The 27951-nt window shown below is 60.4% G+C and overlaps 1 protein-coding gene across 1 annotated transcript; it reads right to left on the reverse strand.

The window, feature by feature from the left end:
• Positions 1-2646: 2646 nt before the first annotated feature.
• Positions 2647-27454, reverse strand: HIC2 (HIC ZBTB transcriptional repressor 2). The gene is made up of 3 exons (XM_082353915.1): positions 27293-27454; positions 10657-10754; positions 2647-9015 (listed from the first exon to the last, which is right to left on the reverse strand). Exons 2-3 carry the CDS (start codon positions 10680-10682, stop codon positions 7200-7202), a joined length of 1842 nt encoding a protein of 613 aa, XP_082210041.1. The 5' UTR covers positions 10683-10754; positions 27293-27454; the 3' UTR covers positions 2647-7199.
• Between the last annotated feature and the right edge of the window lie 497 nt (positions 27455-27951).

Consider the following 27951-nt stretch of genomic DNA (forward strand, 5'->3'; position numbering starts at 1 on the left):
GGGGAGCCGTCCAAAAGCTTCCTCTCCATTTGCTGAACTCAGAAAAGGACCTTCCAGAAGGTCTATGGAAACATTCCACTTCAGGGCTGCCTCCTGCGTGAAGATGGGAGCAGCCTCTGGCTCACTCTCCTCGAACTTTCCTTTCTTCCCTCCCTCCGTCCCTTTCTTTGGATGCCAGGGCACCCAGAGCAGCTCTTTTCCTGCCCGACTCCTTTTCTTGGCTCAAACCACCTCCACCGCACAGGATCAAGAACAGCCCTACTCAGATGGTTTTCAGAAAGAGGCACATTTTAAACAAAACCTTTATGAAAGGAAACAGCGGTGCCTACAACTCAACCCCATCCTTGACCTCCACCCACAGAATGACTCCCTAACCAGGCCCAACTCACTCAGGCTGCGATGGAGTAACCCCTCATCTCCCACCTCCTCCAGTGATCCGAGCTAAGAGGCATGAGGCCTCGCCTTGGCGCCTCCGTCAAAAGCACCACAGCCAACTCCGCACACGGGGAAGCGGTGCTCATTCCCTCCATCCCACCTGCAAGACGAGTGCGATGAAACCCGCACACCCTAGGTGACGGTTGGACTGGTTCCAAGTAGCTTTTTAGGGTCTCATTCTTAAATATGAACTGCCAAGGCCACCCAACATTTGAGGAAAAGTCTTTAAAATTATAGAACAGGATAAAAACAAACCAGAAGTGGATCTAAAAGGGAACTAGATACAATGCAAGGAACAGTAGAAAGTGTCAAAAAATTAGTTTCCTTAGAAAGAGATTACATCCAGGAAAAGAGAACAAAATGCAACAATCAAGGAACAAACAGAAGAAATAAAATTTAAAATAACCGCTAACACAATTGTAAATCAACTATACTTCACCTAAAAAAAAAGTTGCTAAGATGCTTTAAAAATCAGTAAGAGTTTACTGAAGAGAATGAGCCTGCAGAGTAGAACCAACCCATCACCTGCCCAACGAACAGAAAACCGTCTAAATGGAGAGATGACACCAAAGCTTCCAGGGAGGAAATCAGGTCACACACAGGGGACTGGGCTTCTTCTCACGCTGGAAGGTAGAAGCCAAGGGAGCAACTCCTTCAAACTTCAGCAGGAAAATGACATCCAATCCACAATTCTATACCCAGCCAAACTACCAATTCCATGTCATTTAAAAGCATTTTCAACATTTTAAGTCTCAAGAAACCCACTTCCCATGTGTTCTTTTGTCAGGATGGTACTGGAGCAAATACACTACCAAACAAGCGTGTCACCCAAGAAAAGAACACACAGGAGCCAGAAAACAGGACTTCTGTTGCAGGACAAAAAGGCAGGACTCCAGCCCAACCTGTGCAGAACAGCAGGCGCCAGAACAGACAGTGTCTGATTCTGTGGAAAACTGTACCGGGAGGCATTTCACAGAGTCAAAGGGTGGAGAAAGAGGCTCAGATCAAACTGAGCAATTAAAAAAAGATAAGATCGTTATTAAACCTCAAGAAAAATAAGAAGGGCCAGTACATTAGTTGGCCCGGCAATAAACAAATGTACATGGTGATAACCATTATGGCTTGGCCAATTGCACACTGCACCAGGGTTTGTAAATGCAATTGAACGGGACATGGCCACACCCGTCTGCTTACACCCTTTTTGGCTGCTTTTGCTCTGTGACTGCAGAGGTGAGTCACCACAGAGACTGAATGGCCCACTTACTATCTGGCAACCTTACAGAAAAAGTTTGCCAAGCCCTAGATCACAGGAAACATCCGATAACTATTTGCAGGGGTAGAAGGGAAGGGGAAGAGGGTAGAGATGAACTGAAATGATCACCTGCTGTGAGGCTGGACTCTGGTTGCCTGCACAATGTGGGGATGGGCTGGGAAGGACGAGAAACCATTTTTTGTTTTAAGCCTTTTTAAGAGCCATTTGATTATTCAAACTATGTTTGAATATTGCTTTGATATATCAAAAAAAAGAATTTTAAAACAATTGAACAGAACTTACTGAGATTTAGAGCAGCAATGCCCATGTTCTTCTGGGGGCTCACCTGCTGCAGCCCTGTAGCTGCCTGGATACCTGCAGTACATGGAGTCCAGGGGCTGAGCTGGCTGACCACCCTCCCAAACTCAGCCTGCTCCTCCTCCTGGGTCTTCACTCAGCCTGGTACCCCCACCCTGGTTCAGGAGGGACAGTCCTCAAGGGAATGGGGTCTACTGTCCCCGACGCTAGAGACTAAGATTATCCCCCTTCCCGGCTCCCACCCACCCCATCCCAAGACCAAGCGGCAGGAGGGACCAGTGGGCAGTAATGAGCACCCCCTGCCCTGGCCCGATCCTGCTGTTCCAATGCATGGTCCTGGGCATGGGCCAGACCTCCTCTCACCCAGGCAACCGGGTCCACAACCCATCCACACACCCCCTGCTTCCCAAACCGCCTCGGCCAGCTTTGGCCAACACTGCCAGAAAGGATGCTGACCCAACTGCCAACTCCAGACGCACACATGCCACCTAGGGCCTAGGCCCCTCTGAAACCCACCCTTAGGCCTGGGGCAGGAAGATGCCCACCCCAGCTCCCACCCTCCCAGGTCCTGGAAGCGCTGGACAGAGAAAGGAAAGCAGTTTCTCATTTAGCAAGAGAACAGCCAGAGAAGAGGCCTCACACGAGTTTTCAATCAAGCTTTTAATGAAAAGATCATAAAATAACAGTTTCTCATCACTGTACATTAAGACTGCACGCTTCTGAATGGAGAAATCGGTGAACTGCTTTACTATGACACTTGAGGGTTGCATACCTGCAGCTCTGACCTGAATTTATCCAAACTCTCGAGGGAAGTGAACTCAGTGTGATGACTGACAGTGGCGGTGGCCAGTACAGGAGTGCGATCGTGGTCCCCCCTTCCTGGGAAGGGCGCATAGCAGGACATGATCCCTCTTCCAGTTCCCGTCCAACAAAACAGCTATAACCCCATCCCTCCCCCTCCCCCTCGAGGTATTTGAAAATGGGCCAGTGCCCAACCTGGGGTCCCCCAACGGGGGAGGGGGAAAGCAAGTGATAGGTGGGGGACAGAGAGGTTCCCCTCAGCACCTGGCCCCACGGGGCCCCGCCAAAAGGAGGGGGGGAGCCCTGGGGATCCTCTCTGCCCTGAGTGAGGTCTGTTATGCAGCATATTTGAGGTCAATAAATTACAGCAATAAATAGCAAGGTGAGGTAGGGGGAGGGGTTCCCGGTAGAAAATTAAAGTGGGGTGACAAGCCCGGTGGGGGATGGGTGGTCCTAGGCAGGGGGTCCCGGGCAGCCTCAATTCCCACAGTGCACACCCACCCCCTGATTTGGAATGTCAGACTGAGGCTCTGGTCAGGCACCACTCCACCACCCCTTCCTGGCTTCGGGTTCACAGGTTCAATGATGCCCAACCTGGCTCTGGGGAATAGGGAGGGCCTTGGTCCCTGCAGGGGGCCGGTAGGGCTGGGATCCCTGGTCTGTTCTGAGGCCTGGTGCCTCTGCTTTCGCCCCCTCAAGCCAAGGGGACTGGACGGATGCGGCCGCCTCTGCCCTGATCCCTGCCCTCCCAGCTGCCCAGGCCTCACCCCGACTCAGGACGGCCGCGGGGAGGGCGGCTGGGGTCCGCCTGCCCAGCCAGCCTGCCCCGATCGCACTCCTGCACACGGCCAGTCCAGTGAATACTGACGGGTGGGGGCGGGGGCGGCGGACAGCCCAGAGCCCCCAAGTGGCGACCAACGGTAACACACACGGCTGTGTGTGGTTCTGAAAGTCCATCTGGGTCCAGATTGTTCGTTTCACAGGCTGAGGTGTATGGCTATGCTGCGAGTCTCTGAGATTCGTATTTGCTTAAAGGTTCATCTTTTCTTCTTTACCTTTTTTGCAATCCTGGAGGAGCCCCGGTGGTGGGCTCGGTCTGGCGGGAGCGTGCAGTGGCGGAGGCCGGTCTACCGCTCGCTCGCCCAAGTCTGAGAAATAAATACATTCATCACTGCACAAACATATTGATACAAAAACAACACTGTTCAGAGTGTTTGCACCGTCTGTGTAGGTAAGGACCGGCCCAGTGAGCCCCTCCCACTGCCGGGGTGGAGGTGGGGGTCCCCAGGGGGCGGGGACCCGCTGGAGTCGACGGAGCTGTGCAAAGGTCCTGGCTTTTTGGCGTGAGAGGGACCCTCACATCAACCCACCCGAGGGTCGCAGGCAGAGCAGTGGGATGGGGGCATACGTCCATCCCAGGGCCCAAGCCCAGGCTCAGGTCCTGTGGCCAGAACTGACAGCCACCCCTGCTGTGCCAGCTGGCAGGACCACCACGGTCTGGCCAGGAGGCCTGGGGGGCGGGTCAGCACGGGCCCAAGCTCTTTGGTGCCAGCTGGGCTGGGAGAGGCCCGGGCTGGGAGGAGGGCTCAGGGGCCTCCACGCCCGCCCCGGCCCCACAGTGGCCCCTCTGCCCGTGAGCCATTCCAGGGCCTACTCAGAAGGGGCTCCGGCGGAAGGTGGGGTTCACTGGGACTGGCCTTCTATCTGCTGAGGTCTGAAACTGTAAAAGTTTATGTAAACAATGAGATAAATATATTAGTATCTTTTTTCTGAGCCCATTGAGGTTCCATACGCATTCAAAATGTGCTTTGGTTTAAAAAATAGGTTTTGTGAATTTGGGTGTGAGCTTTTTTTTCTTTTTTTTTCTTTTTTTTTTGTTGTTGTTTATCCTCTTTCCTACATGACATCTGCTATTTTCTGTTTCCTGTTTCTCCGAAACATTCAGGAATTAAGTGACTAAAGCAGAGAACTGTAAGCCGCCCTTGGCCTCCAACAGCCTAATCTCCTGGTGAGGCTCTAACACACGTCCATGCACACACTCACGAGCACGCATTCCACATGAAACCAAAGGAAAAGGAAAACAAAACCAAGTGTCGTGTTAACCCCGCCCGCCCCACAAACCCTTAAAGTCTTAAATAGGAAACTAGTGTTTTGCTTTCTTGTTAAAATACAGAGAAGGCTCGATATATGATACAATACTCAGGTGGGTACAATACTACGTCGCACGAAGGTCGTAGAGTGAGGGCCTCTGCGCCCAGTCCCTGAAGCTCTGCCATGAACCACCTGCTTCACCGGGGGCCACGCCCAGGGGCGTGTGTGCAGCTCCCGCTACAGACTTCTGTCGTGTGGCTTAAGTGCTGACGGGGTAGGGGAGTCGGGAGAGCAGAGGCGCTGGAGGGGCCCCGCCTGACTTGCTGGAACACAAGTCCCCAGAGGGGAGAGGAGCAGCCCGAGGCCGGGGGTACCCCAAGGGCTCAGCAGGGTCCCACGTGGCCTGCGTGCCCTCACTCCCAACACCCACCACTCGGGTCCCTGAACTCAGGCTCTGGTTTCAGCTGGAGGGTCTCTGGAGGGGTGGAGGATGGGGGTAGGGGATGACTCCGGAATTTTTTGGTCTGAACTTAAAGTAGAAAGAAAAGAAATGAAAACATGAAGCAAAACGAAGAAGATAAAGCCGCTGGTCCAGCCCTGTGGCTACAGTAGGCTGAGGACAGTGGTGCCGACCTCTCGACCTTGGCCTGGCCTTGTGAGCATGGCTCTAGGCCCATGGAGGTGGCTGAGGCTGGCGGAGAGCCCAAGGCGAGAGGTGAGGGTAGGGTGGGATTCAGGGCTGAGCCCACAGGTGGCAGCCAGCCTCTCCCCAGACCGCCCAGATATGCCAAAGCAGAGCAGGTCCCCACCCTGCCGGGGGGGTGGGGGGGTGGAAGAAGATATACACATCCCTGTGGTCAGCCCCTCCGCACTGGTCAGGTAGGGGCTGCTGCTCTCCCGAGGTCAGGCTCTTGCAGGCCCAGGGGACAGGATGGGGGGGGCTCACTTCCGCCCCGTCCTGGCCTGACCGGGAGCCTCCAGGAACTTGTCCCACCGTGTGGCTCCTGTCTCCCGGCACCTGGTCCTGTGCCAGGGGCTCCCCAGGGGCTGGAGCACCAATACCCCCACTCGGGCCCAGATGAGAGGCAGCTCGGGCTCCCTGACGCCCAGCAGCACACTCAGAACACCTTCAGGGTGGCCAGCTGGCCACATGTGCACAGAGGAAGTACAGGTGCCCCTTCTGAGAGGGGGCACAGGCGGGGGGCCCAAGAGGGCGACAAGGAAAACACAAGTGTCACGGCCACAACTGCCATCACCAACCAACGTCCTGTTCTCACAAATTCAAGAGGTAGCAAAAGGTCAGAAGTCTCTCCACCTTGAAGGGCAAGGAAGGAAGGAAACGCGACATGAGTCCACACGTACCGCGCACACCACACACACGGAGAAAATGGAAACGCGTACCAACGTCCTGGCACCGCGGCCAGCCTCCCCCCGCCCCCCACCAACCCCAGACCTTCCAGTTCCAACATTCACATACACGTTACACGGGGTTTTCTCTTAATAAAAAACAAGTACCTCTAAACAAAGAATATTCCTCAGAAACTATGGGAAAAGCACTCTCTCTCCTGAGGCAGCCGAGGCAGGGCTCGGGGCCCAGGGAAGCCTTTGGCCAAGAAGGGCTTCTGGGGCCTGGAGGGTGGGCGCCCAGCCCACAGTCGGGCGGGGTGGGGTGGCTGCCCCGGTACATTCAGTCTGCAGACCCAGGCTCAGCCCCGAGGGGCCGGAAGGAAAATAAACTCTTGTTGGTTTTGGTTTAAAAAACAAAATTCAAAAAGAAAAAAGGAACAGATCAGTAGGAATAACAGCCACACAGGCCCAGAGGGCTCTTTAGCTGTGGAGAGGTAGGCGGTGGGGGCCCCTGACTGTCCCAGCACCAGTGAGCGGTGACCCCTGGCTCGAGGAGGGAGGGCGCTGTCCCCTCCCTCTGGCACCGCTCCCCGCAGAGCCAGGCTGGCAGCACAGACACCCCGGCCGCGGCAGCCCTGCTCCCCGCAGCGTGGAGGGAGGCCCCCACTCCCCCTGCTCCGACCCGGCCTGCGGGACACCCCCGTGACCCACTCCCGCAGGCCCCGCCGTGGCCCTCACGGGGAACCGGGCCGGGCAGGATCAGGAGGCAGACGGCGCAGCAGCCACACGCACTCGGGCTGGGTGCCAGCTGCCTGCTTCTCCCCTTGGTACAGACTGTGGATTAAAGCTCTGGGGGGCGGGCAGGGGGCTGCACCAGGAACTGCCCCACACCCGGGGCCCAGCCACTGTGCCCCTGCTTTCCTGGGCGCCCGCGGGCCAACAGGGTCTTTGGCTTTTAGGAGGGAGAGGTGTGCATGCGCAGGTGGCTGATGAGGTTGCGCTGCTGCGTAAACTTGCCCCCGCACAGCTGGCACTCGTAGGGCTTCTCGCCCGAGTGCACGCGCATGTGCTCAGTGAGGCGGTACTGGCGGGTGAAACGCATGCCGCACTCGTCACAGGCAAAGGGCTTCAGGCCCAGGTGGCTGCGCATGTGGCGTGTCATGGTGCCGCGCTGCGTGAACATCTTGCCGCAGATGTTGCAGGGGAAGGGCCGCGTCAGCCAGTGAGTCTTCTCGTGCTGCCGCAGAGTGGCCGGGTCCTTGTAGGTCTTCTCGCAGACCGAGCACTTGAAGGGCCGGGGCTCGGCTGCGTAGGCCGCGCTGGGCGCCGACAGGTCCTCGGCCTCCTCCTCGGCGCCCCCACTGCCCGTCTCATAGGCACCCTCCTCCTTGATGAAGAGCTCCTCCTCCGTGTGCGTCTCCACATGCGCGTTGAGCTGCTCGGAGCTGGGGAAGCCCTTGGCGCAGGGGATGCACACATACAGGTTGTCCCCGTAGGACACCGTCTCATAGCCCTCCTGCCGGTACATGTAGTGGGCGCCGGCGTGGCCGCTGCCGCCCTCACTCCCGCTTTGCCCGCTGTCCTCACTCCCATCCTTGCCGTTCTCCTCCTCCTCCTTGCAGGGGTATGAGGGCTCCCCGTAGGGCCCGCCCGCCACCGCATTGCTGGCCAGGATGCCGTTGGGAACCCTGTCCCCGAGCCCTTCGGCCTCCTCCCCTGGGCAGGGGCCCTTTGGCGCCGCTTCCCTCCGCTCAAAGGGGGAGGCGGCCACGGGCTCCTTCTTGGCCCACTCCTTCTTGCGGGCTGAGTGCCGGAGGCTCTTGCGGGGGGGCTGCCCGCCCGGCCCCTCCAATAGGCTCAGGGGGTTGTCCTCGGCCCCCTCCAGATCCATGGGCTCACTGGGGGTGCCCCCCAGCTCGGCGTAAGAGGCACTGTTGGCGACGGGAGGGGCGGAGGCCGAGAGGGGTGAGCCTTGCTGACTGTCGCTCAGCTGGGCTGGGTCGTCGGGGGTAAGGGGGGGCCCGGGGGTGGCGGGGGGCAGCGGGGGGCTCTTCTTGGACAAGTCCAGGCCCAGCTCCTGCTCGCAGCCCCCGCTGCTGCCATTGGTGCTGCAGCCACCCAGGCCAGCCTCCCCGCTGGCTGGACAGACCGGCCGGCCCAAGCCATGCACGCTCTCCTGGCTGGAGCCGCCCAGGAAGAGCTCCTCATCAGAGCCTTTGGCCTGGGGGAGCTCCTGGGGGGTGTGGGCCCCCTTGCGCCCGTCCACGAGCCCCGGATACCGGGCCTGGATGACAGAGGCCGTGGACAGCCGCTGGCCGCGGGGGGACCGCCCCAGGCCGGCCCCACCCCGCCCGGAGCCAAAGGGCTTGCCAGCTCTCTTGAGCTTGCGCCGGCAGAGGGCTGCCAACTCGGGCAGCTGGAGGTAGCTGGCGGCGGTGAGGAGCGTGCTGAAGTTGGGCTCGGCTGGCTGGTCACTGGGCAGCAACTTGCCGGTGTAGATGAAGTCCAGGATCTGCTGGAACACCGTGGAGCTGACCATGTCTGTGTCCAGGTTGATGAGGTTGTCGTGCAGGACCAGGGACTTGAAGTAGATGCTGCTGGCGGCCAGCACGTTCTTGTGGGCCCGGAAGATGGAGTTCTCCACCATGATGATGACATCACACAGGAAGCCCTTGGTCCGCTGCTGGTTCAGCTGCAGCAGGAGCTGCTTCGAGTGGCTGGGCAGCTCCATGTCGGGCCCCATGTCCCCACGCCCTGCCCACACGCACCACCTGCGGGCAAGAACAGGTACGCGCGCACATCAGCGGGGGACCCTCCTGGGGCCCGGCACCTGGGCAGGGAACTCACGCCACCCAGGCTGCCAGAGATGTGGGGCAGCACCAGCCTATCTGCAAACTTGAAAACAGAGGACAATGAAGGGCACATGGTGGCGGGCAACCAAACTGGGATTTGAACTTGGCCCAAGGTATCATCTCCACACTAAAGGAAGCCAACCACGTGCCCAGATGGGACCCAAAGGTCTTTGTTCCGTCTTTGGCCTCATAGACCCAAAGGCAGGGGTCTATGAGGTGCTGGGTGGCTGGACTTCCCACGTGGGCATGCAGCTTCCCAGTTTTCGAGACAAGCCAGAAATCCAGGTTTTCAGGTGAAACCACCCCATGCAAAATGAAGGTTCTTTTTCCTTAAATACCACGTGGGCCAGATCAAACATGCAGCCTCTGGTCTGCGACCTCTGCTCTAGGCTGGGTCTCTCTCTAACAACCCTAGAGGCTTTCCAAACTCTGAGGTTTACCAGCATCACGTGACACTGCGCCCAGCCGCCACCCCCACCCCACAAGGCCTTGCCCCGTCACAGGCACTGAGCACCCATCCCCCCTACCCCCTGTCTGGGCCTCCAGGTGCCGAGAAGGAAAGGCAGCCTGGCCAAGCCCTGGCACCGCTGGGCCCCAGGGACTTTCTGGGCAGGGCAGGCAGTGCTGTATGAGCCTGGGAAACTCGCCAGACTGGCACAGATGCTAACTGACGTCACTGAGGAAAACACATGCAGAGGAACTCTGTGGTGGCTGCGTGGCAGTGTGCACAGGGGTCTCTGGGAGCAGCGTGCCCCAACCATGCACCCACCCCACTGGGCAGCAGGGCCACAGTGCAAGGCCGTGGCTCCCCACCCCTCCAGCCACTCAGGAGCTCGTGCCCTCCCACAGGTGCTCTGAGCCGTGAGGCCGACAAGGGGCTTTCATGTCGTCCTGCTCATGGCCCAACCTCGGAGAGGAACTGACTGCTCTGAGCCTCCCACACCTGGGATCAGCTCCTACCAGGCGCCCAGCCCTACCTCCCTCAGGACAGAGCCTGGAGGGGTTGCACCCACCTGCCTTCCTCCCACTGGCCCGTACCTGCCCTTGTTTGCAAAGACAGAGGAAAACCCCCCATGATCCTGTGCACCCCAAGGAAGACGTCGAGTGCCCAATGACCACGTGGGCCGGCACTCAGGGCCTGACAGCAGGAGGCAGCAAGCACCTCAGGCCAGCTCGGCCTTGTCAGGCTGTTCAGAGGCTGGAGCCCAGGTCGCGCAGGAACCAGCCCTCCGCCACTCCCTGCCCGAGCCAGCCAGGCAGGGACAAAGAGCCCAAGGCGCGGCCTCCACACTGGCCTGGACACCTAGCGCCAGCACCCAGGACAACTGGCAAGGGGACTAGCCGAGGGCAGGACGTCCTGGCCCCCGAGAGCCAGTGAGTCCACAGCAGCCCTCCTCCCCAAGCCCCAGCCTCCCCTCTATGCTGCCAGCGCTGCCCGCACACAAAAGACTGCAGGCCAGGACACAGGCTGAGAGCTGCAGGCTGCCCAGAGTCCCCAGGAGGAGAAGCAAACGTCCTCCCTCTGCCGCCCCCGCCCCCTGCTCCCCCTCCCTGACCTACCGGAGTGCCAGGGGCCCAGAAACCATGTGAGCAGCAGCCAGCGGGGGTGGCCTCCTTGAGCGCGTGGCCTCCCTGGGGGTGCATCAATGCCTGGTCACCTGGGGAAGGGAAGACAAACAGACATGGTCATCCACAAAGGCATCAGCAAGGGGAGGGGGAAGGTGCTGGGGGCCCTCGCTCCCAGGAAGGTCTGGGGGTCTCTCTGGCTGGGACGCCCAGACAGCTGGGCAAGAGACAGCGGTCATAGTGCCCCCAGTCAGTCCCCGTGGCAGGAAGAACACAGGTTTGGGGAGCTCACCTGCACCCTCCTCCCATCCACCCCCACAGGAGATTTAGGATACTCCAAGGGACACCTAGATCTGGGGGAGCTGGTAGCAGGCACACAATTCCTGGAGGGCGGGCAGGCGTGGTGGCAGGAGGCCTGGGCAAGGCCTTTTCCAGGCTGGCCACATTTACATAACAAAAGGTCAAAATTGGAGGCGCTGGTGCAACGGGCTATTTATAAGAACCAGTCTCAACCGCTTCTGGCTTTCCTGCTCCATCCCTTCCCTCCGGGTCTGCTCTCCGCCCCCCAACCCCCCACCCAGAGCGCCCAGCCCCCTCCTGCCCAGCCCAGCCTGACCACATGGCGTTTGCAGGCTCGCCCTTTCAATACCAGCCCGCCAAGGCCGCTGGCAGCTGCTGCCAGATGTGGGTGGGCTCCACCTGCCCCCCCCCCAGAGCTTTGGGTCCTGCGGGAGGGGGTCCTGAGGCTCCAGCTCCTTGTCCCCCACTCCAGCAGGCCTGGGCGCCCTTGGAATGGAGCCAGGGGTGGGGGAGGAGGCCTGCAGCAGCCCAGAGCCCATCCCTGCCTGCCCTTCCCCCGCCCCCAGGGCCAGGGAGGCTCAGCAGGTCCCTCAGGAATGTGACCAGACCCGGGGTGCAGGGTGGCCAGGAGGCCTCGGCTCCAGCCTGCCAGCTGTCTCTCGGCCCCAAGCACAGCTCCCCTCTTGCAGGGGTTGCTGGGGGGAGGGGGCACGATCAGCCCAGAGGGCAGGAGAACCAGCTCTGTAGGTCCAGCAGCCTGAGAGCGTCCACGTTTCCCCGAGGGCAGCCTGGGCCCCTCATCAGGCTCTCGGCCAAGAGAGGCCAGAGATGGAGCCAAACCCTGCCTGGGGAGGGGGGCGGAGACCACCGCAATGCCACCGCCAGTGAGAGCAGCCCAGGAGAAAGGATGGGAAGCCACATCAGGAACCCCACCAGACCCGAGGACAACCCAAGCCCCGCCCGGGCACAATGCCCACCCAGCGGCCTCCGCCTCAGCCTGGGCCAGACCCTGCAACTGGGGCTTCCTCGCCCTTGTTGGAGATCAGGTCGACCAGCCTGGTCACTGCAGCCCGGGCAAGGCCCAGCGACTGACCAAGTGACTACCCTCGAGCCCGACCTACCCGCGGGGAGGCCCAGCAGGACCAGGCAGAGCAGGCTGTGCCCTCTGCCGGGCAGGGGTGGGGGTGGGGGGGTATCGCACAGAGCTGCCTGCTGGGAGTACACGTCCACCAGGAAGCCGCCCCGCCTGCCGGCCACCCCAGGCTGGGCCGAGTGTGGGCCTACATCGTGTCCGTAAGCGAGGACACACCTCACCACAGGTGAGGGCCAGGACCCCTAGAAAGTGTTGCTCCTTCCCTCCCAGAGGCCTCTGTCCTCCGGCTCAACGGCGGGTGTCGGAGCAGCAAGCACCCACCCTGGAGAGCCCACAGCAGCAGGGGAGAGAGGGCTAGAAACAGCACTGTGGGGCTGGCCAGGCAAGCTGGCAGCGGGATGCCCACTGGGTACGGGGCTGGTGCCCAGCCCTGGCAGAAGCCCACCACGGGCTGGAATGAGGCTGCCGCCTGGCCCCAGCTCCTGGCACCCAGCAGCCACCTGGCAGCAGGCCCAGCAGCGTGCCTATCAGCCCCAAGGATCCCACGCCCAGTGCAGCCCCACTGCCCACCCGGAGCACTGGCTCCAGAATGCCCAGGATCTTGGGTAGTGGGACAGGTCAGTCAGATGGGTGCGTGGTTGTCCCCAGATGGGCTGACCCTGACCCCGGCAAGGAAGTGGGGGAGGGGGCAGCTCTGCTCTCTTGTGAACAGAGGGGCCTGGATCACCTTCCCAGGTCTCTGTTCACAGGACGGCCAGCACCCACCTTCCCAACAGGGCTGCTACACAGTGACGTGGGACAGGTCCTGACTGAGATCTCATTTCCTCTTCTTCCCTCCAGGCTCAGGCCTCAGAAAAGCCAGGGAGGCAGGCCCGGCTGGCCCCCGCCCGGCCCCTGACTGACCCCACACACACTGAGGACAGGCCCGGGGCCTACAGAGCACAGGCTCAAGGCCAGGCCCCTACAGCTGAGCAGGGATCCCAGGCAAGACAAGGCCCCACCCACGTCAGGTGGTCCACATGGGCTCAGGGTTCGTGGGGAGGCCTCCCCTCCTGGAACCCACAGAGGGCAGGAGGCCACGAGAGGAGGTCTCCACATGAAAGTGGCCCTTGTTTAAGCAGGAAGCCAAGGAAAACGGCTCCAACCCCAATTCCGACAGGAGCCACCCCAACTTAGCCTGGACACCCACTGAGCCCAGAGCCTGGGCGCCAGGAAGCCTGGGCCCTCAGGCTGCTCCATCCTTCAGCCTCCAGGTGGAACCCCCTGGGGAAGAGGCAGACAGCCCTGCCTCCCTGGAGCCTGGCGGCAGGCACCCCTCCCTTCTGGAGACAGAGGAGGGCATCTCATGCCTACCTCTAGCCCACAAGGGGGGCCCAAGCTCAGGGTGTGGTTTCACCCTTGGGCGATGCTCCCAGGAGACTGTGGGCCCCTTTCTGCAATGTCCTACCTCCTTAGGCAGGAAAGAGCCCCCAGAGAAGCCCCGCGCACCCTGGCTGAAACGACTCACCCCGCCCATACCCAGCCAGGATGGAGGGTCCTGGAAAGAAGAGTGAAGACAGGAAAAGGGGGCCCCCCCAACTCTCTTTGGGCAGGCCTTGTCACCCAGGTCCCCGGGAACCCTGACCCCTCCTCCCTCCCCAGAGCACACCTTCCGCAGGAGGCCCAGAGCTATGCTGGGTCCCCCCGGAAAAGTTCGCTCCCGGCCCAGCCCAAAGCACCCAATGGGAGGCTGTTCTTGCTCCTTAACCACCTTCTGGCCAAAGAACAACAGCTAGAAGTCACAGAAGAACACAGGACTCTTCCAGCTGAGAGCGGGGGGGCTGCCCAGCACCCACCTAGGGCTCCACTGGCGGTGGGAGTCACAAGGACACCAGGCCACCGCCATGCCCCCAGGGGCTTAAGCACATCTGACTGTGTCATTGAGGGCCTCAGACACATGTATCCACTGCCCCCCCAACTCTGGGCCCAGCCGACCCCTGCTGTGGCCACCTGGTGCTCCAGGTGTGGCCCCGACAGGTGCGAGCACTGCCCCTCCCTGCAGGCCCGGCCCTTCCCAGGCTGCAGGAGGGCAGCTGGAGGGCAGAGCGAGAAGGCCTGGAAGGTCCCAGCACCCAGGATCCAGAAGAGCCTAAGGCCCAGCCCCCAACCCACCCCCCCCTCCCCAGCCCCAGGTCCTCCTCACCCCATACCAGTTGGAGGGCACCCTGCCGGTGGGGAAGCCTCAGAGGTGTTCTCTCCACCTCCAGTGCCAGATAAGAGGACAGGTTCTGGGGGTTAAGCAACTTGCCCAAGGTCACAGGAGCAAGCAGGTGGCAGAGCCTGACTCCAGGCTTTCCTACCCTGGGGACAGACACCTGCACCTCCTTCTCCCAGGGGCAGGGCAGGGGAGCCAGGAGGAGGGCCTCGGCCTGCAGCTCCCCCTCATCTCCCCCTCCCACAGCCTACCTCACAGCAGGCCTCACCCGGGCTACACCACCCAGGGGCAGGCCTACTCTGGGGACCCAGGCTGTGCCCTCTCTGGCCTGCCCCTCCAGACATGGGTTGGTGGTGGGTGGGACCCACTGCTCTGGGCGAACCCGGCGGGTAATCCGGCCCAGGCCTGGATGCCGGCCAGTAGCTCCTGGCTCGTCTCCCAGACCATCCTCCTGGAAAGCAACGGGCTCCACGAATGCCAAGAGCCCTGCCCTCCTTCGGACAAGACTTCTACGAAATTAACACTCAGTTCCATCAGCACGGTGGTGACGTGGTGATCGGGACCTGGGGCTGGCCTTCTCCCTCAGGTCCCTGAGCAGTGTGGGAGGTGGCGTCCACCCACCCCAGCCCAACCTCCCTGAGTCTGCCCCCAAATGCCTGCAGTCCCACCTTCCCACATGTGCACTCCCACCCAAGAGGCTCATGGGACCACGAGGGGAGGCCTGGCGGGGCCACAACCGCAAACCCCGCTCTCCAGGGCTCCAGGGCGAGCCTTGCACACTCACCTCACCCCTGGCCTACAACCTGCCCGTTACTCCCACTCCCAGGACGACCTGGGGACCTGCAGCTGGATTTCCCCTGCTGGCACTGGCACAGCTGGCTGGCTGGCACCGGGGAGGGTGTGGGGCAGGGTCACACTGGGAGGCTACCAGCCTGGCTGAGTCTGGCCAAGAGTGTTGAGCCAGTGAGACAGGGGGTGAACTGGGGAGAGGCAGGTGAGAGTTGCCTGGAGCACAGTCACTATTATGAAAACTTCCAGACTGTGCCCACACTGCACTGCTCCCCATCCCCACCTGAAGGGGCCTGAGCTCTAGGTAAGAAGCTTGCTTGCAGCAAAAGAACTAGAGCCTGGAGGCAGGGAGCCTGTGGGAAGCTGGCGGGGCGGGGCAGCACAGCCAACAGGGAGCATCCGGATCAGGCAAGGAGCAAGGAGCTCCTGCTGCAGGGAGACAAGCCCTGGCGAGCTGGCTCCTGTGCCCCCAGCCCCACTTCCTACTTGTCCTGCTGGGTGTCCAGCACAGTCCAGGGACCAGTGACAGCATCGCCCAGGGTTTCTGTTTCTTCTTTTAGTTTTTTTTTTTTAAATATTTGTTTATTTGGCCATGCCATGTGGCATGTGGGATCTTTGTTCCCCAACCAGGGATCGAACTTGCGCCCCTTGCCCTGGAAGCACGGAGTCTTAACCACTGGACCACCAGGGAAGGCCCTCGCCCAGGGTTCTGAGAAACGCAGACAGTCTGGCCTCACTCCAGACCTCAGAACCAGAACCTGCACGCACACTGGACTGTGGGTTACAAGCTTTCTACTCCCCAGAAAGCCTGACACTCGGCAGGTAGTAAATGCTCAGTGATGGGGGTCAAGGGGAAGGAGGCGGCCCCAGAACTCGAGAGATCGAGGTGGCACTCCGTTACTGCGGGCGTCTTAGAGGCAGGACAGTGGCCGCGGGGGGGCAAGGGGTTCTAGGCACGGGTGGCAGGCAGAGTGCAGGGAGCCTGGGCCACCTGCTGCAAAGGAGTCACCGTCCCCCACCTACCCCGGGACACCTTTCAGGAGTCACAGAGCAGCAGCTGCCCAGCCCACAGCTCCTCCAGGACAGAGACTCCAACATCACAACTTCAAACCCAACCCTAGAAGCTCACTATGTCTTACACTAACTAAGGACTCTCAAATATTTAAAAAACAAAATAAAAATACTCTGCCATCTTCTATCATCATCCCTTCGTACCAGAAGACACTTCATGACTGAAAACCAGGAAGAACCACCTCAGGGTATAGGAGTCCTTCCCCGAGAAAGGGCAGCTGACCCGTCCACCCACGCGGCCGAGACTCCCGGTGGCTGGCACCCAGGCCCTGTGCCCTGCCTGTGACGGCCTGGTCCTGGAATCAGAAAAACAAAACCCAAACTGGATGCCAGATGGCAACGACGGGCTTCAACTAGCTGACCAGACACTGAAAGAGGTCATCCCGGGCAGAAAAGAGAACGGTCAGACTTTAAAAAGACCCAGACTGAAGACACGCAAACCCTGGGTCCCAGAAGCCATGCAGGCGTGGAGCCCCTCCAGCAGCGGGCAGGCCCCAGGGCTCAGGCCAAGCCCCACACTCATGCCTTGCACGGATCAAGAAGAGCTGACTGTCGCCGTATCCCACGGCCTGGCTGCCTGCACGGGAGCCTCCAGCAAGAGGCTGAGCAAAGCAGCCAGACCCGAAAGGGACGACACAGCCAGTTCTGGTCAAGGTGGAAAGCAGGGGTGGGTGAGGGGAGGGATTGGGGAGTGGAGGGGGCTCGAAGGACACACGAGGGCCTTCTGTTCTGGTGTTTTCTCTCTCAGGATGGATGCTGGATGCGCGTCCACCTGGGAAGAGTCCATGGCGCTGTTGCTCACAACTGGGCACACTTCTTAGGTATGACTATGATGTACTTGGCTTCAACAGGTGCACAGAAATCTTCAGGAGGGGCAGCAGGGCCCATCCCAGGCCTGATGAGCAAGCTGACCGAACCCCCAACTAATCACAACAATCCCCAGACAAGAAGCGGCACCAACAGGAGGGAACCCTACAGTCCAGCCAGGGACCCACAGGACACCTATAAAGACCACCTTAAAACCTCTTATCGGGGCAGATTTGTGCCTGCCATCTGAAGGCAGCAACAATCTGATGACATTTTTAACCATCCTAGTGTCCAAGGAAGAGGGAAGGGGTCTTCAAATCCTGACAGGCATGCTCAGGAGAGGAGAGGACATTCCAAGTGCAGCCAGCAAGGCACCAACAACGGCCCCAGGAGCTCCAGGCTGGACAAGGCCCTCAGGGATCAGGGGTCAAACAGAAGGATCCCTGCCCTGCGTGAAGGACCAACCCCCAAGCCCAGGGCCTCTGACCAAGGACTCAAGGAGCTAAACCAAAGATCAAGGATCAGGTTGTTTTAGTCCAAAATGCAAAAAAAATAAAATAAAATAAAATCAAGTAGGCACACCTTGGGCACCCACCAGTTTTTAAAAAGCCATTTTTAAGGATAAAACTAGGGAACCGCTGTGGAAAACATTTCAACCTGTGGCTCTGTGCCTGAAACGCCTGCAGGATGGCACTTACAGAGAAGAAGTCTCACCTGCCCAGCAGGTAACGTGACGGGCCCAACAGAGGAGAGGCCGAGCTCAGAAAGGGAGTCGGACAGAGGGGCCCCCAGGACTCGAAGAAAAGTGCTCACAGAGCTTCTTCAGACGGCATCCCGGGGGCGCTGGGAGGACTGTTCGGCATTAAGGAACCCGGTTTAGAGACAGAAAAAATAAACAGGTTCTTCTCTGCCCGAGGAAGCAGAGCTGGGGGAGGGGGTGAAAGCTGGGCTATTGAGGCAGCAGCAAAAACAGAAACCCTGATATTGCCCCACGATGACATGTGGGGTCAGTACCACCTTGGAACACGCCAAGGGCGGACCGGGGCGCAGGAACCACAGTGACACCCAGCACTTGGGTGAGTCTCAAAAGCACGATGAGCGCCCAGTTCTATGTCCACAGAGAGCACACCCAATGTCCAAGAATGCAGACGAGTGCGGAGAACCGGCACACACTCGCAACAGTTAACCCCAAATTCGGAAAAGCAGTGAAATCAGGAGCGGCCCAGGGAGCAGCCCGGGGCGTGGGGACCATTTCTTACAGGGGTGGGGGGAAGGGTGCGCGCCCCCAACTCTTTACAGCCAGATGTGTGCACATGTAACTCACACCTTGTGGTTCATGCTCATGACAACCCGCAGCACAGCCCAGGTCCACAAGGAGCCAACGTGCTCGGTGCGGAGAGACTAGGGTCTTCCCGATCCAGGGAGGGGTTGAACACCCCTTCCCACCCCAGGGGACCTCCGCACACAGCCACATGGCCGGGGACACGGCAGCACCGTGTGAACCAGGGCTTCGGGGGCCAGTCCCACAGGACATGCCCAGAAAGTGTCACTCAGTCCCAAGAGAAAGCAGCAGAAGCCCGAGCCCCTGCACCTGGGGGAATCCTCCCACGGGAGCCACTTTGAAGGACGGTCCAAGTCCAGCATGTGCTCCCCACCCCCGCAGTCCCAGCTGTCAATCCTCAGTTCTCTCCTCAAACGCCAATCCCATCAAGTCACTCTCCTGCTTACAGCTCTCAATGGACTCCCAGGGCTTGGATAAAGTCCACACCTGGGCCGGCCCGCGGAGGGCTTCCAGAGGGCCAGGCCACCCCTCCACACAGCCCCCACCAGTCACGCCCGAGTGCCCCCTCCTCCGCGAAGCCACCCAGCACTTCTCCCCACACCCAACGTCAGCACTAGCTGCCCAGCTGCCACCCAACAGGTTCCTGGGGCCAGGGACCTTGCATCCCACTAGCCTCACGGCCACAGCTGCTCCAGCCACACAGCAGGCTCCCATGCAGGTCTGCTAGGGGAGCAAATGCCAGAGGGGAGAGGCAGGGCTGAGGGGACAGGTTGGGGTGCGGGGAGGGGAGGTGTAAAGGAGGAGGCCACCCGCTGGCCCTAGCCCACCGGTCAGAAACTGTTGTCCACATTCTTGAAAACTAGGAAGGACCCCCAAAGAACTCTTTGGTGGCTTGTATGCTACTGTTCTATTTACTGTGTTAGAAAAACTGGTAACTTAAAAAATATTTACTTGATTTAAAATTATCAACAATAAACCCATTTTATGTTAACATAAATGGTGCTTTTACGGAGGAAAAAAACTATCCCAAAAGAAAAGAAAATCAACGAGAAGGGTGGCACTGTTTCACATTTTTGCAAATGTCTTTAACGCCTGGCTGCACAGACGTAGCTGGATCCTCACATCTGCCCTGCGTTCAGCCAGTGAGGATGCGTGGTTCTGACTGAAGTCTGTGGAGAAATCCAACCTCACACAGACAGAAGGGAGGGATGTTTTACCCTTTTCAGATAATGGTGGCTATTCTTCCTTGTTATTACACTTCAACTCAACAAGTGGTAGGTTCTTAAAAGTTGCAATGTAGACTCTGAAATTGTATCGGTGATTAATTCATACCTGGTTACACAAAAATCCAGTGGCCTACCCTGCACTCACATCCACCCAGGATTTTGCAACACTGAGCGCTAGTCATTCGGAAAACAGTGGTCCCCTGAGTCAATCACATCTTCCCACTGTTGTCAGATTTCATTATACGACACCAAAACCCGAGTGCTTCCATCACAAGAGGTCTCAAGTCAGGCTCGCAGTGAAGGACAGCGGTTCCCAAAACTATCCCTGTCCTCTGCTGGCTCTATGGCTGGCAAGGAACACTGTCACCTGTTTTCCTTCCCGTGGTAAGGCTCACTTTGCTCATTTGAGAAAAGGTCTGACCAATTCTCCAAGTCTGAACAACCACCTTGCCTGTCAGCCCTTCTTTCAAGTAAAACTAACGTTCCATGAAAAAAAGCAGCTCGCAGACACAGTGCTGTTCCTGGAATGACGTCCTGCTTCGGTCTGAGGCACGAGAACCCCCCGGGTCCTCCCCAGCTCACCACAGAGAACACTTAACATGTGTGTCCTCCAGGGTCAAGACTCACCACTGGGTCACCTGCACGGCCTCCCTGGAACAGCATGAGGAAGACCAGTGGTCCTGGCTCGAGCACCCAGGGCTGGGCATGCAGTGTGCACCTCGGGCAGGGCTGCCCACCACGTCTTCATACCGATGATGTGTCAATGCGAGGACAAAGGCCAGTAATGTCTAAGTATTTTGAAGAGTCCTGGGAATCCCCAGGGGTCTGCAAACCACTCTGAGAACGGCTGATGGCCATTACCGCAAATATTTCTACCAACCCATTTTACAGGCAAGGAAAATGACGCACGGAGAGGTCTGGTCTGGCACCTGGAGGAAACAGGCTTGACATCAATCAGAGTCCTCTTCCCCCAAAATCACAGTTGTTCACCAAATGCTGAAATCCCAGGCAAAGGGCCACACCTGAGAATAAGGAATTTCAAAGAAAAGAAAGGAAATGCCACTTCAAATGGCCTCCAAAAATACCCTTAGAGGCAGGGCCGGCAGAAACCACTGCGGGGCTTCCAAGACCTGCTAACTAGAGGCGGCAGTGTTGCCTGAGCAGGCGGGCGCCTGCAGGCTGCGGACCAGGTACTCAGCCCCAGAGGTGGGCAGAGTGGAGGCAGGGAGGGGTCTCGGGAAGCAGGTGTGCACCGCCTGCCCACGGCCAGCCTTGCTGCCCTTATCAGCATCAACATGCATGGAATGTGGGACTTTGGAAACTATCCCCTCCCCTGCCCGCACCCCTCTGGGGCTCGAGTTCACCTACCACAGCCACAGGGCAACCCGAGCCCACGCCCAGCCCCCCCCACCACCTGCAGCCTCGTGGCAGTGGCTTGCTGGTGGTGGCCCAGGGCCCCTCCCCTTGCAGCCCAGCCGGGATCGCCCAGACCCCCCAGGCCCCTCTGCCAAGAGACAACCCCACACGCCAGAGGGAGACCCCAGCCGGTGCCCCCTATGCTGAGAGAACACCAAGAGGAGGACCCAAGCCTGGTTCTGAGCTCCGGGCTGCCCAGTCCTGCCCCCACCCCCCTAGGCCCTCCTGGAAGTGGGAGCACAGGCCCAGGCCTCCAGGGGCAGAAGGGAAGCTCCACGACCAGAAGGGGTCCTCTCTGCCCCCGAGGCTTGGGGAAGGGGCCTCGCTCAGCTCCAGAACCAGACCCCTGGGTTCTGTCTCAGGCAGCCGTCTGCCCCCCACTCAAATGAAAACTCGGCTGCCCTCAGGCTCAAGCCCTGCTCAGCGGCAGGAGTCCACACGCGTGTCCAATGCGCCCTCATGCATGTGTCGCATCGTGGTTACCCTACTCCTAGACTTTCTCCACCACATCCCAGCAGAAGGACTCTAGACCAAGTGCGTAACCTCTCCAGGCCACTCACACAGCAGGGACTGAGAAGGCAATAGGAACTGCACAGGTGTATCCCACCAGGCCCAGCCCGGGCTAGGATCCTGAGAGGGAAGGCCCAGCCCTCTTGTGCTACCTCCCCAGCATCCCATCAGGAGCTCTGTGGGAACCATCCTCCTCCCAGTTTGCAAGCAGAGCTGCCAGAGCACCTGCTGGAAAGAAACCATCAGCCCTTTTCTACCAAAGGGGTCCCAGGGAGGGGCGGGGTGAAGAGGCCAAACAGCTGAGACAGGAATCCACCCCCAGGACTACTCACTCTCAAGGGAGAACCCACTGGTCCATCTACCAAGACGTGCGCAGGCTGAAAACAGTGACAGAGGACACCCTGACTGCCCCGGACCACCCCTCCCCCGACTGCCCAGCCCAGACCACTCAGCCCCACTCCTGCCTGGCCCCAGGCCAGGCTGCTCTTCCTGCACCTCCCCCCAGGACATCAACCAGGCCCATTCCAGACCTCACCACACCCAAGGGCCTTGCTGCTCTCCTCCCTCGTGCAGTAAGCTGCCCAGAGCAGGCGGGGGCTGTCTTGTGTCCTGGCTGCCCTCAGACGTGAACTAAGCCCCAAGACAGCCCATTGTTCTGTCCCAGCAGACGAGGTTGGGCTGGGCTGGCCATACCTTACCTGAAGTCCCACCTCCAGTGCCCCTCCCAGCTCTCACCCCACCTCCTGGCCCCTTGTCAGTAGCTCCCTCACACACCTTACCCACGTAAATAACCTCAGAGACCCATCTCTCTCTCCCAGGTACCCTGAGGTCAAAGAGAAAAAGAAGGGGCAGGACACAGGTCCCAGGGGTCCCCAGCTGCAGCCACAGTGGGCTTGTTAGGGAACCACGAGGAACTCCAAGGCCACTATGCCTGGGCACACAGAGACCAACCAGGGCCCAAGAATGCAACCAAGAGACCAGGGCAGGCAGTCCCTTAAAGTCAAGCAGGAGCAAGAGTCCTGGGGTCAAGAGCAGCAGGTGGTTCCCAGGGGACCTCCTAGGAGATGCCCCCTTAGTACTCACCAGTCTGGGGTCCCTCCCACTGCCACCCCAGGAAAAGGGACCATGAAAAGGGTGAGCCCCCTCTGCACCTGATGCTTCTCCAAGACCCTGGTACCTAACAGAGAAGCCGCTGGCTCGCTCTGTAAGCACAACCCCACTGGGCAGTCTGTGACCACCCCTGCTGGTCTTTGTGGACTCACCACTCCCTGATTCTATTATCAACACAGACTTATCTCTGCTAAAGCAGTTGGCTGCACATTGGATTCATTTCAAAAGCTTTAGGAAGCATAGATGGCTGGGCCCACCCTAGAGGTGGGCCGGGCTGGGCTCCACCAGCTCCAGGTGATCCTGATATGCAGAGGTAAGAACCAGGGCACCATCAGGCAGGCCTCCACCAGGCAGCACAGGGAACAGCACACACACTGCGGGTCAGTGTGGAGCCCGTGCTCATCACAGGGAAAGTTCCCTGTGTCCACATGGGGCAGACACTGAGGCCCCAGGCCCCACCCTCCCAGCCATCAACTCTACTCTCCCTTCTCATTCATTCTGTGAACAAGAATTCACCAAGAGCTTACTATTAGCCTCCAAAGCAGCGCAGGCAAGGGAACTGCAAAGGCCATGGAACAGTCCTGCCCCTTAAAAGGCCTATAACCAGGTTGAGGAAGAGGCCAAGGGGCTGCGACCCCAGCGTGGGGAAGGGAGCAGCACCTCCAACCACCTGTGTGTATGTGGGGGGGCTGTGCCCAAGGCACTGGAGCAGCCCCTCCCCACACTCACCTGAGAACCACCACCACCACCAACACCACCACCCCCCCCCAACCCCCGCAGAGGTGCTGCTAGGAGACAAACCCGAGGCGGCGGCAGTATCCCAGACCACTGGAGGCCAGTGTGCACAGTGGCCACGGCCGTGCCAGAGCCAGCAGCCCCTCCAGGTCCACAAGAGGTCAACTGCCCACCTGGAAGCCCCCCTCCCCAGCCAAGCCCAAGCCCCACCTTTCCTTAGGGGCCCTCAGAATTCCCACGGAATGGAAGGGGAGAGCCTCGGGCGCCCCAGGAGCCAAGCCACCTGCCCTGCCGTACCCCACCCTTTTCACCCACGCGCTCAGAGAAGGTGGACCCCCAACAGCAAACAGGCACCCACCCTACCACACGCTCAGCAGCAGGGGGCCCTCAACAGGACCTGCTCTAACCCCAAGGCCGCGCTCCCCCGCCCCTCCACCCACCCACACAGGGCAGGCAGAGGCGGGGCTCTGAGCCTGGCAGTGTCTCAGGGTCCCTCTCCCCCCAGTCTGGCCACACCCTCCCAGACTGTGCTCCCTCAGCAGAGACCCCCAGCCCCGGGCCTTCCCTCCTGGACTGCGCTGGGGTCTGGAGTCGGCACCCAGTTTTTCCTTCCTCACCGAGCGTGCTGGGGGCCCACTCGCAACCCGCACCCCGCCCCCACCTGCTTTTCTGGCTTTGCCACTCACAGCTCACACCGGGTTCTGGGGCTTGGAGCCCTCTCCCAGCCCAGGTCCCTAACCCTTAAGCAAGGCCCCTCCCAGCAGGAAGCACAGCCGGCTGCCAGGCAGAGCCTAACTGGCCCAGCTGGCTGGAAGCCCCTAACCGAGGAAGCCAGGATGGGATCTCTGACCTCTCCAGACAGAACACCAAAAGCGCCTACCCTGCAGCCCCATGACGTTATTTAACCTCCAGTTACTTGACCTCCAAGTCTGTGAGAGTGCTGCACCCAGAGCGAGCCCTGAAATCTCCCAGTGTCTCTACATCCCAGCTGAAGGCTGACCGCTTAGCGGCAACTCTGAGCAACAGCACGATTTAATCTAGCCACATGGGCTGGGCACTGCATTGGTTCTCAAAAAATTTCGCTGAACGGATAAAAAGCTTGTGAAAGAGACTCACAGGAGCACGCAGCGGGTGCTCCTGCGCCAGCTTCTCGTAGCTCAGCATCTGCAGGGCCACACTCCTGTCGCCATTCTCCTGTCTCCCCAGCACTGCCCTCCCCAAACCGCGCGCTCCCCAGTAAAATCCCCCTCCTGAAGCTGCCCACCCTCCGCCCTCGCCACCTCGTGCTCCCCGCAGCACGGTGCGGCCCTATCACCCCATCCTCCGACCGTCTGTTTGCCAGTCTGTCTTCCCCAGGCTGAGCTCTGGAAGGCAGCGATACGTGAATGTGAACTCTAGCTCTGTTCCCATTTTAGAAACGGGGACACTAAGGCTCAAAGAGTCAATCCCTGTCCAAGGCCACACGGAGAGTAAACAGTGCTGAGGCCAGTGCCCCTCACGCTGCCCCCAGGAGTCCCTCATCAGTCGGGCTCCGAGGGCCAGGACAGGCGGAACAGGACTTGTGGTTTCTTCTCTGCAGAAGGAGCCGGGAACAAGAACCCCCACCCTCTAGTGATCAGTCCCGGGGGGCACTGGCCCTCAGCCCCAGTGGGCAAGGCAGGCAGGCTGTGGGGTGGGGCTGACTGCTGGAGGCCAACAGGCCAAGCAAAAAGGGCAGGGTGGCAGGTCCCCCGGGTAAACTGAACTTTATTCCTTCTTCACTCCTCGACTCTCCAGAACTGCCCTGCCAGCCCTTCCACGGGGGCAAGCTGCTGATTCAAAGGCACTGCCCCCACCCCACCCCCACCCCCACCGCCTGGCAGACAATGAGGACTCCGGGAAGGCAGCAGGCCTGTCAGCTCAATAATGCAAAACCCTGTTGCTCTGAGTCCACGACAGCTGACTTCAAGTGGATCGGAGGCTGTGCTTATTAACAAAATGAGAAATCTGATCTATGGAAAGAAAACACTATGTGAGGATTAATCCAGGACTGCAGCTTGTGGAGAAGGCTGGGCTGCTGGCCAAGACCAGGCAGAGAGGACGGGACGGTGCCTACCTGTCCCCGGCAGGTACCTCGCTGCAGGACAGGGCATATCACCTCCGCCCCACCTGCGCTGCCTTCTCTCCTTTCAGCCACTGCAGCAATCATTTCGGTTTTGCTTTAATTAAAGGCCTGGCTCCCTCGGGCTGCTTCTTCCTCTACGCAGAGCCAGCAACCAGAGGGAGATTTTTCTTTTCAGGAATCGCTTGTAAAAGCCGAGAGACTAATCTACAAGTCCCAACAACTGGCAGGAAAACACTGCAGGAAGAAATCCTGGGTGCACACCAGCACTTGAGTCAACTGGCCAGAGGACGGGCACTCAGCAACACCCCAAAACTGGCCCGCAGGAAGCAGACCAACCTGGGCGCACTGACCCCAAGGCAGGCAGGCAGGTGGGAAGCCCCCTCCCAGCCTTCCTAGGCTACTACCTGCCCGTGGACCTAGAGATTTCCATAATAAGCACAACCACACAAGATCGATTTCACTCACAGGCAGGGCAACCTACTCCAGGGGCAAAAGACTCAGTTCAGCCCCCAAGTATCAGCCTCCCATTCCCCCCCAGCCCTTGGTACTAAAAGCCTGCTACACCAGCAATCTCACCACACAGCTTTGTCTCTGGAGGCCAGCCTGAGGCCGGCCCATCTGCTTTTTTTTTTCAGAACATGCCAGCAACCCTGCTCTGCTGAGCGTAAGCCCGCTCCTTGAGCCAGGGCTACAGACCAGCCACATGGCCTGTGCTCCTGAAAATGTCTGCTGAAAGGCCCAGGGAGTCCAGACGCTGGCAGATGGGAACGGAGAAAAAGAAGTAAAGCCAAGAGCCAGGAAGCAATAAATGCTAGCTCCAGAAAGGTCCAGCTCCATCCCTCGAGCGGGGGTCACTGGAGAACACCCCCAAGTTCAGCCTAGAATCTCTGGAGGCCCCTCCACTACCTGCCAGCTCTCCCCCTCCCCCCTGCACAAGAGGCACAGTCATCCCCACATCAGTCAACAATCTACAGCCACAGGATTCCTATGGGCAAAGCTCTGCCCCTCCCCCCTACCACATATGTCAGAGGGGTGGCCTCCCCGGGTTACACTCCTCCTGCCGGGGTGGGGGGGCCGGGAACCTAGCTTTCCAGATGTGCTTGGCAACCCCTACTAGAAAAGACACTGGAGGTGGAGGAAACAGGAGAAACACGGATAAATAACTTCAAAACCGTTCTGGGCCATCCGGATCCGCACTGGGCTCCCTTCCCTAGGCAGTCCCACGCTGTTCTGGGTGGGGCCGCTGCGAGCATTATCTGGCCGCGTTCCCTCCTCTCCGTAAGTCACTACCCCCCAGGGAGAGGCATCCCCGCCTCCCTTCACCCCAGCTAAGCTCGTGTGAATATGAACCATCTCGGTAGATAAACAGAGAGTGACAAGCTGGGGCCCTTCAGCCCCCTCCCTCTGCCAGCCGGTCCCCTCCCCCTGCCAGCCGACCCCCTCCCCCAAGCCCATCTCTCTTCCTGCCAAGCGGCCGCCTGCTGAAGAGAGGTCTGGGGGCAGGGCAGCGAGCCCACCAGCCGCAGGGCCTGGCCCTCGGGGAGCGGCCCTCCAGGCCTGCCCCTACCCTGCCCGCGCGCAGCCGTCCTCCTGCGGGGAGGGGGCCGGGGAAACGACACGGACGGCGCGGGGCCGCAGTCGTGGACACGGCGAAACTCCCCGCGAGGGGCGGCGGCGGGCGCAGGGCCGCCCGCATAATAGGAGCCCGCCTGTCAGGCAGCGCCGCTCCCCGACCTGCTCGGATTAGACCGCGGATGCAAAGGCACAAAGAGCCGGCGCCCGCCTCCCCGCCGCCCAGCTCCGCACACCCGCGCTCGGGGGCTTTGTGCCTGGACCGCGCCCCCTGCCCGGGGCCACAAAGCGCCGCAGGCGGCAGACCAGCCGGGGGTCCCGCCCCCTCCCACGCGCGCAGCAGCCCCACGTCTCCGGGCGCGCGCCCGCCCACGCCCCTCTCTCGGGGGCGCGCCCGCCGCCCGCCTCCCGCGCCCCTCACCTCGTGTGCGTCGGCGGCGGCGCTCGCCCGCCGGCCGGCCCTCCCGCGGCCTCGTCCTCGGCGCCGCCCGCGCCGCCCGCGCCCGCCCCGTCCGCCCGCCGCCGGCCCGGCTCGGCTCCCCGCCCCGCACGCCCGAGCGCCGGTCACAGCCGCCCGCTCGGCGCCATCTTGGAAGCTTGTGACGTCGGCACCGCCCGCTCACCCCTGACCCACATCTGAATGGGCGAGCGGCGAGGCGGGGCGGGGCGGGGCCGGGCCTGGGCGGGGCCTGGGCGGGGCCTAGGCGGCCGCGCGGCGGCGCCGTGGGGGAGGGGCGCGCGGAAGGAGCTGGGACCCGGAGCCGGGACCCGGAGCCGGGACCCCGACCCTGACCCCGGCGTGTGGCCGACCGACCGCGGGTGCGGGGCTGGCGCCGCGACCTCAGCCCCGGAACACCGGACCGCACCCCTCGGATGGGGGCTCGGCCCCCACACTGGGAGCCTACACTTCTTGAGCCTGACCCTGACCCCTGGCAGTCCCGCTCCGTGCCCCCGCGGGCGGCCAGCGTCACCGCGCAGCCGCGGGCTGCAGACGGCGTGGTGCGGTCTGGGGTCCTGGGCCTCCGTGTCCGGAGAAGGAAGCCCCCGGCCCGGCCCACCGCCCGCGGCCCCGCGCAGCCC

The sequence above is a fragment of the Balaenoptera borealis genome (genome assembly GCF_965194805.1).
Source record: "Balaenoptera borealis genome assembly, chromosome: 14".
NCBI classification, from domain to species: domain Eukaryota; kingdom Metazoa; phylum Chordata; class Mammalia; order Artiodactyla; family Balaenopteridae; genus Balaenoptera; species Balaenoptera borealis.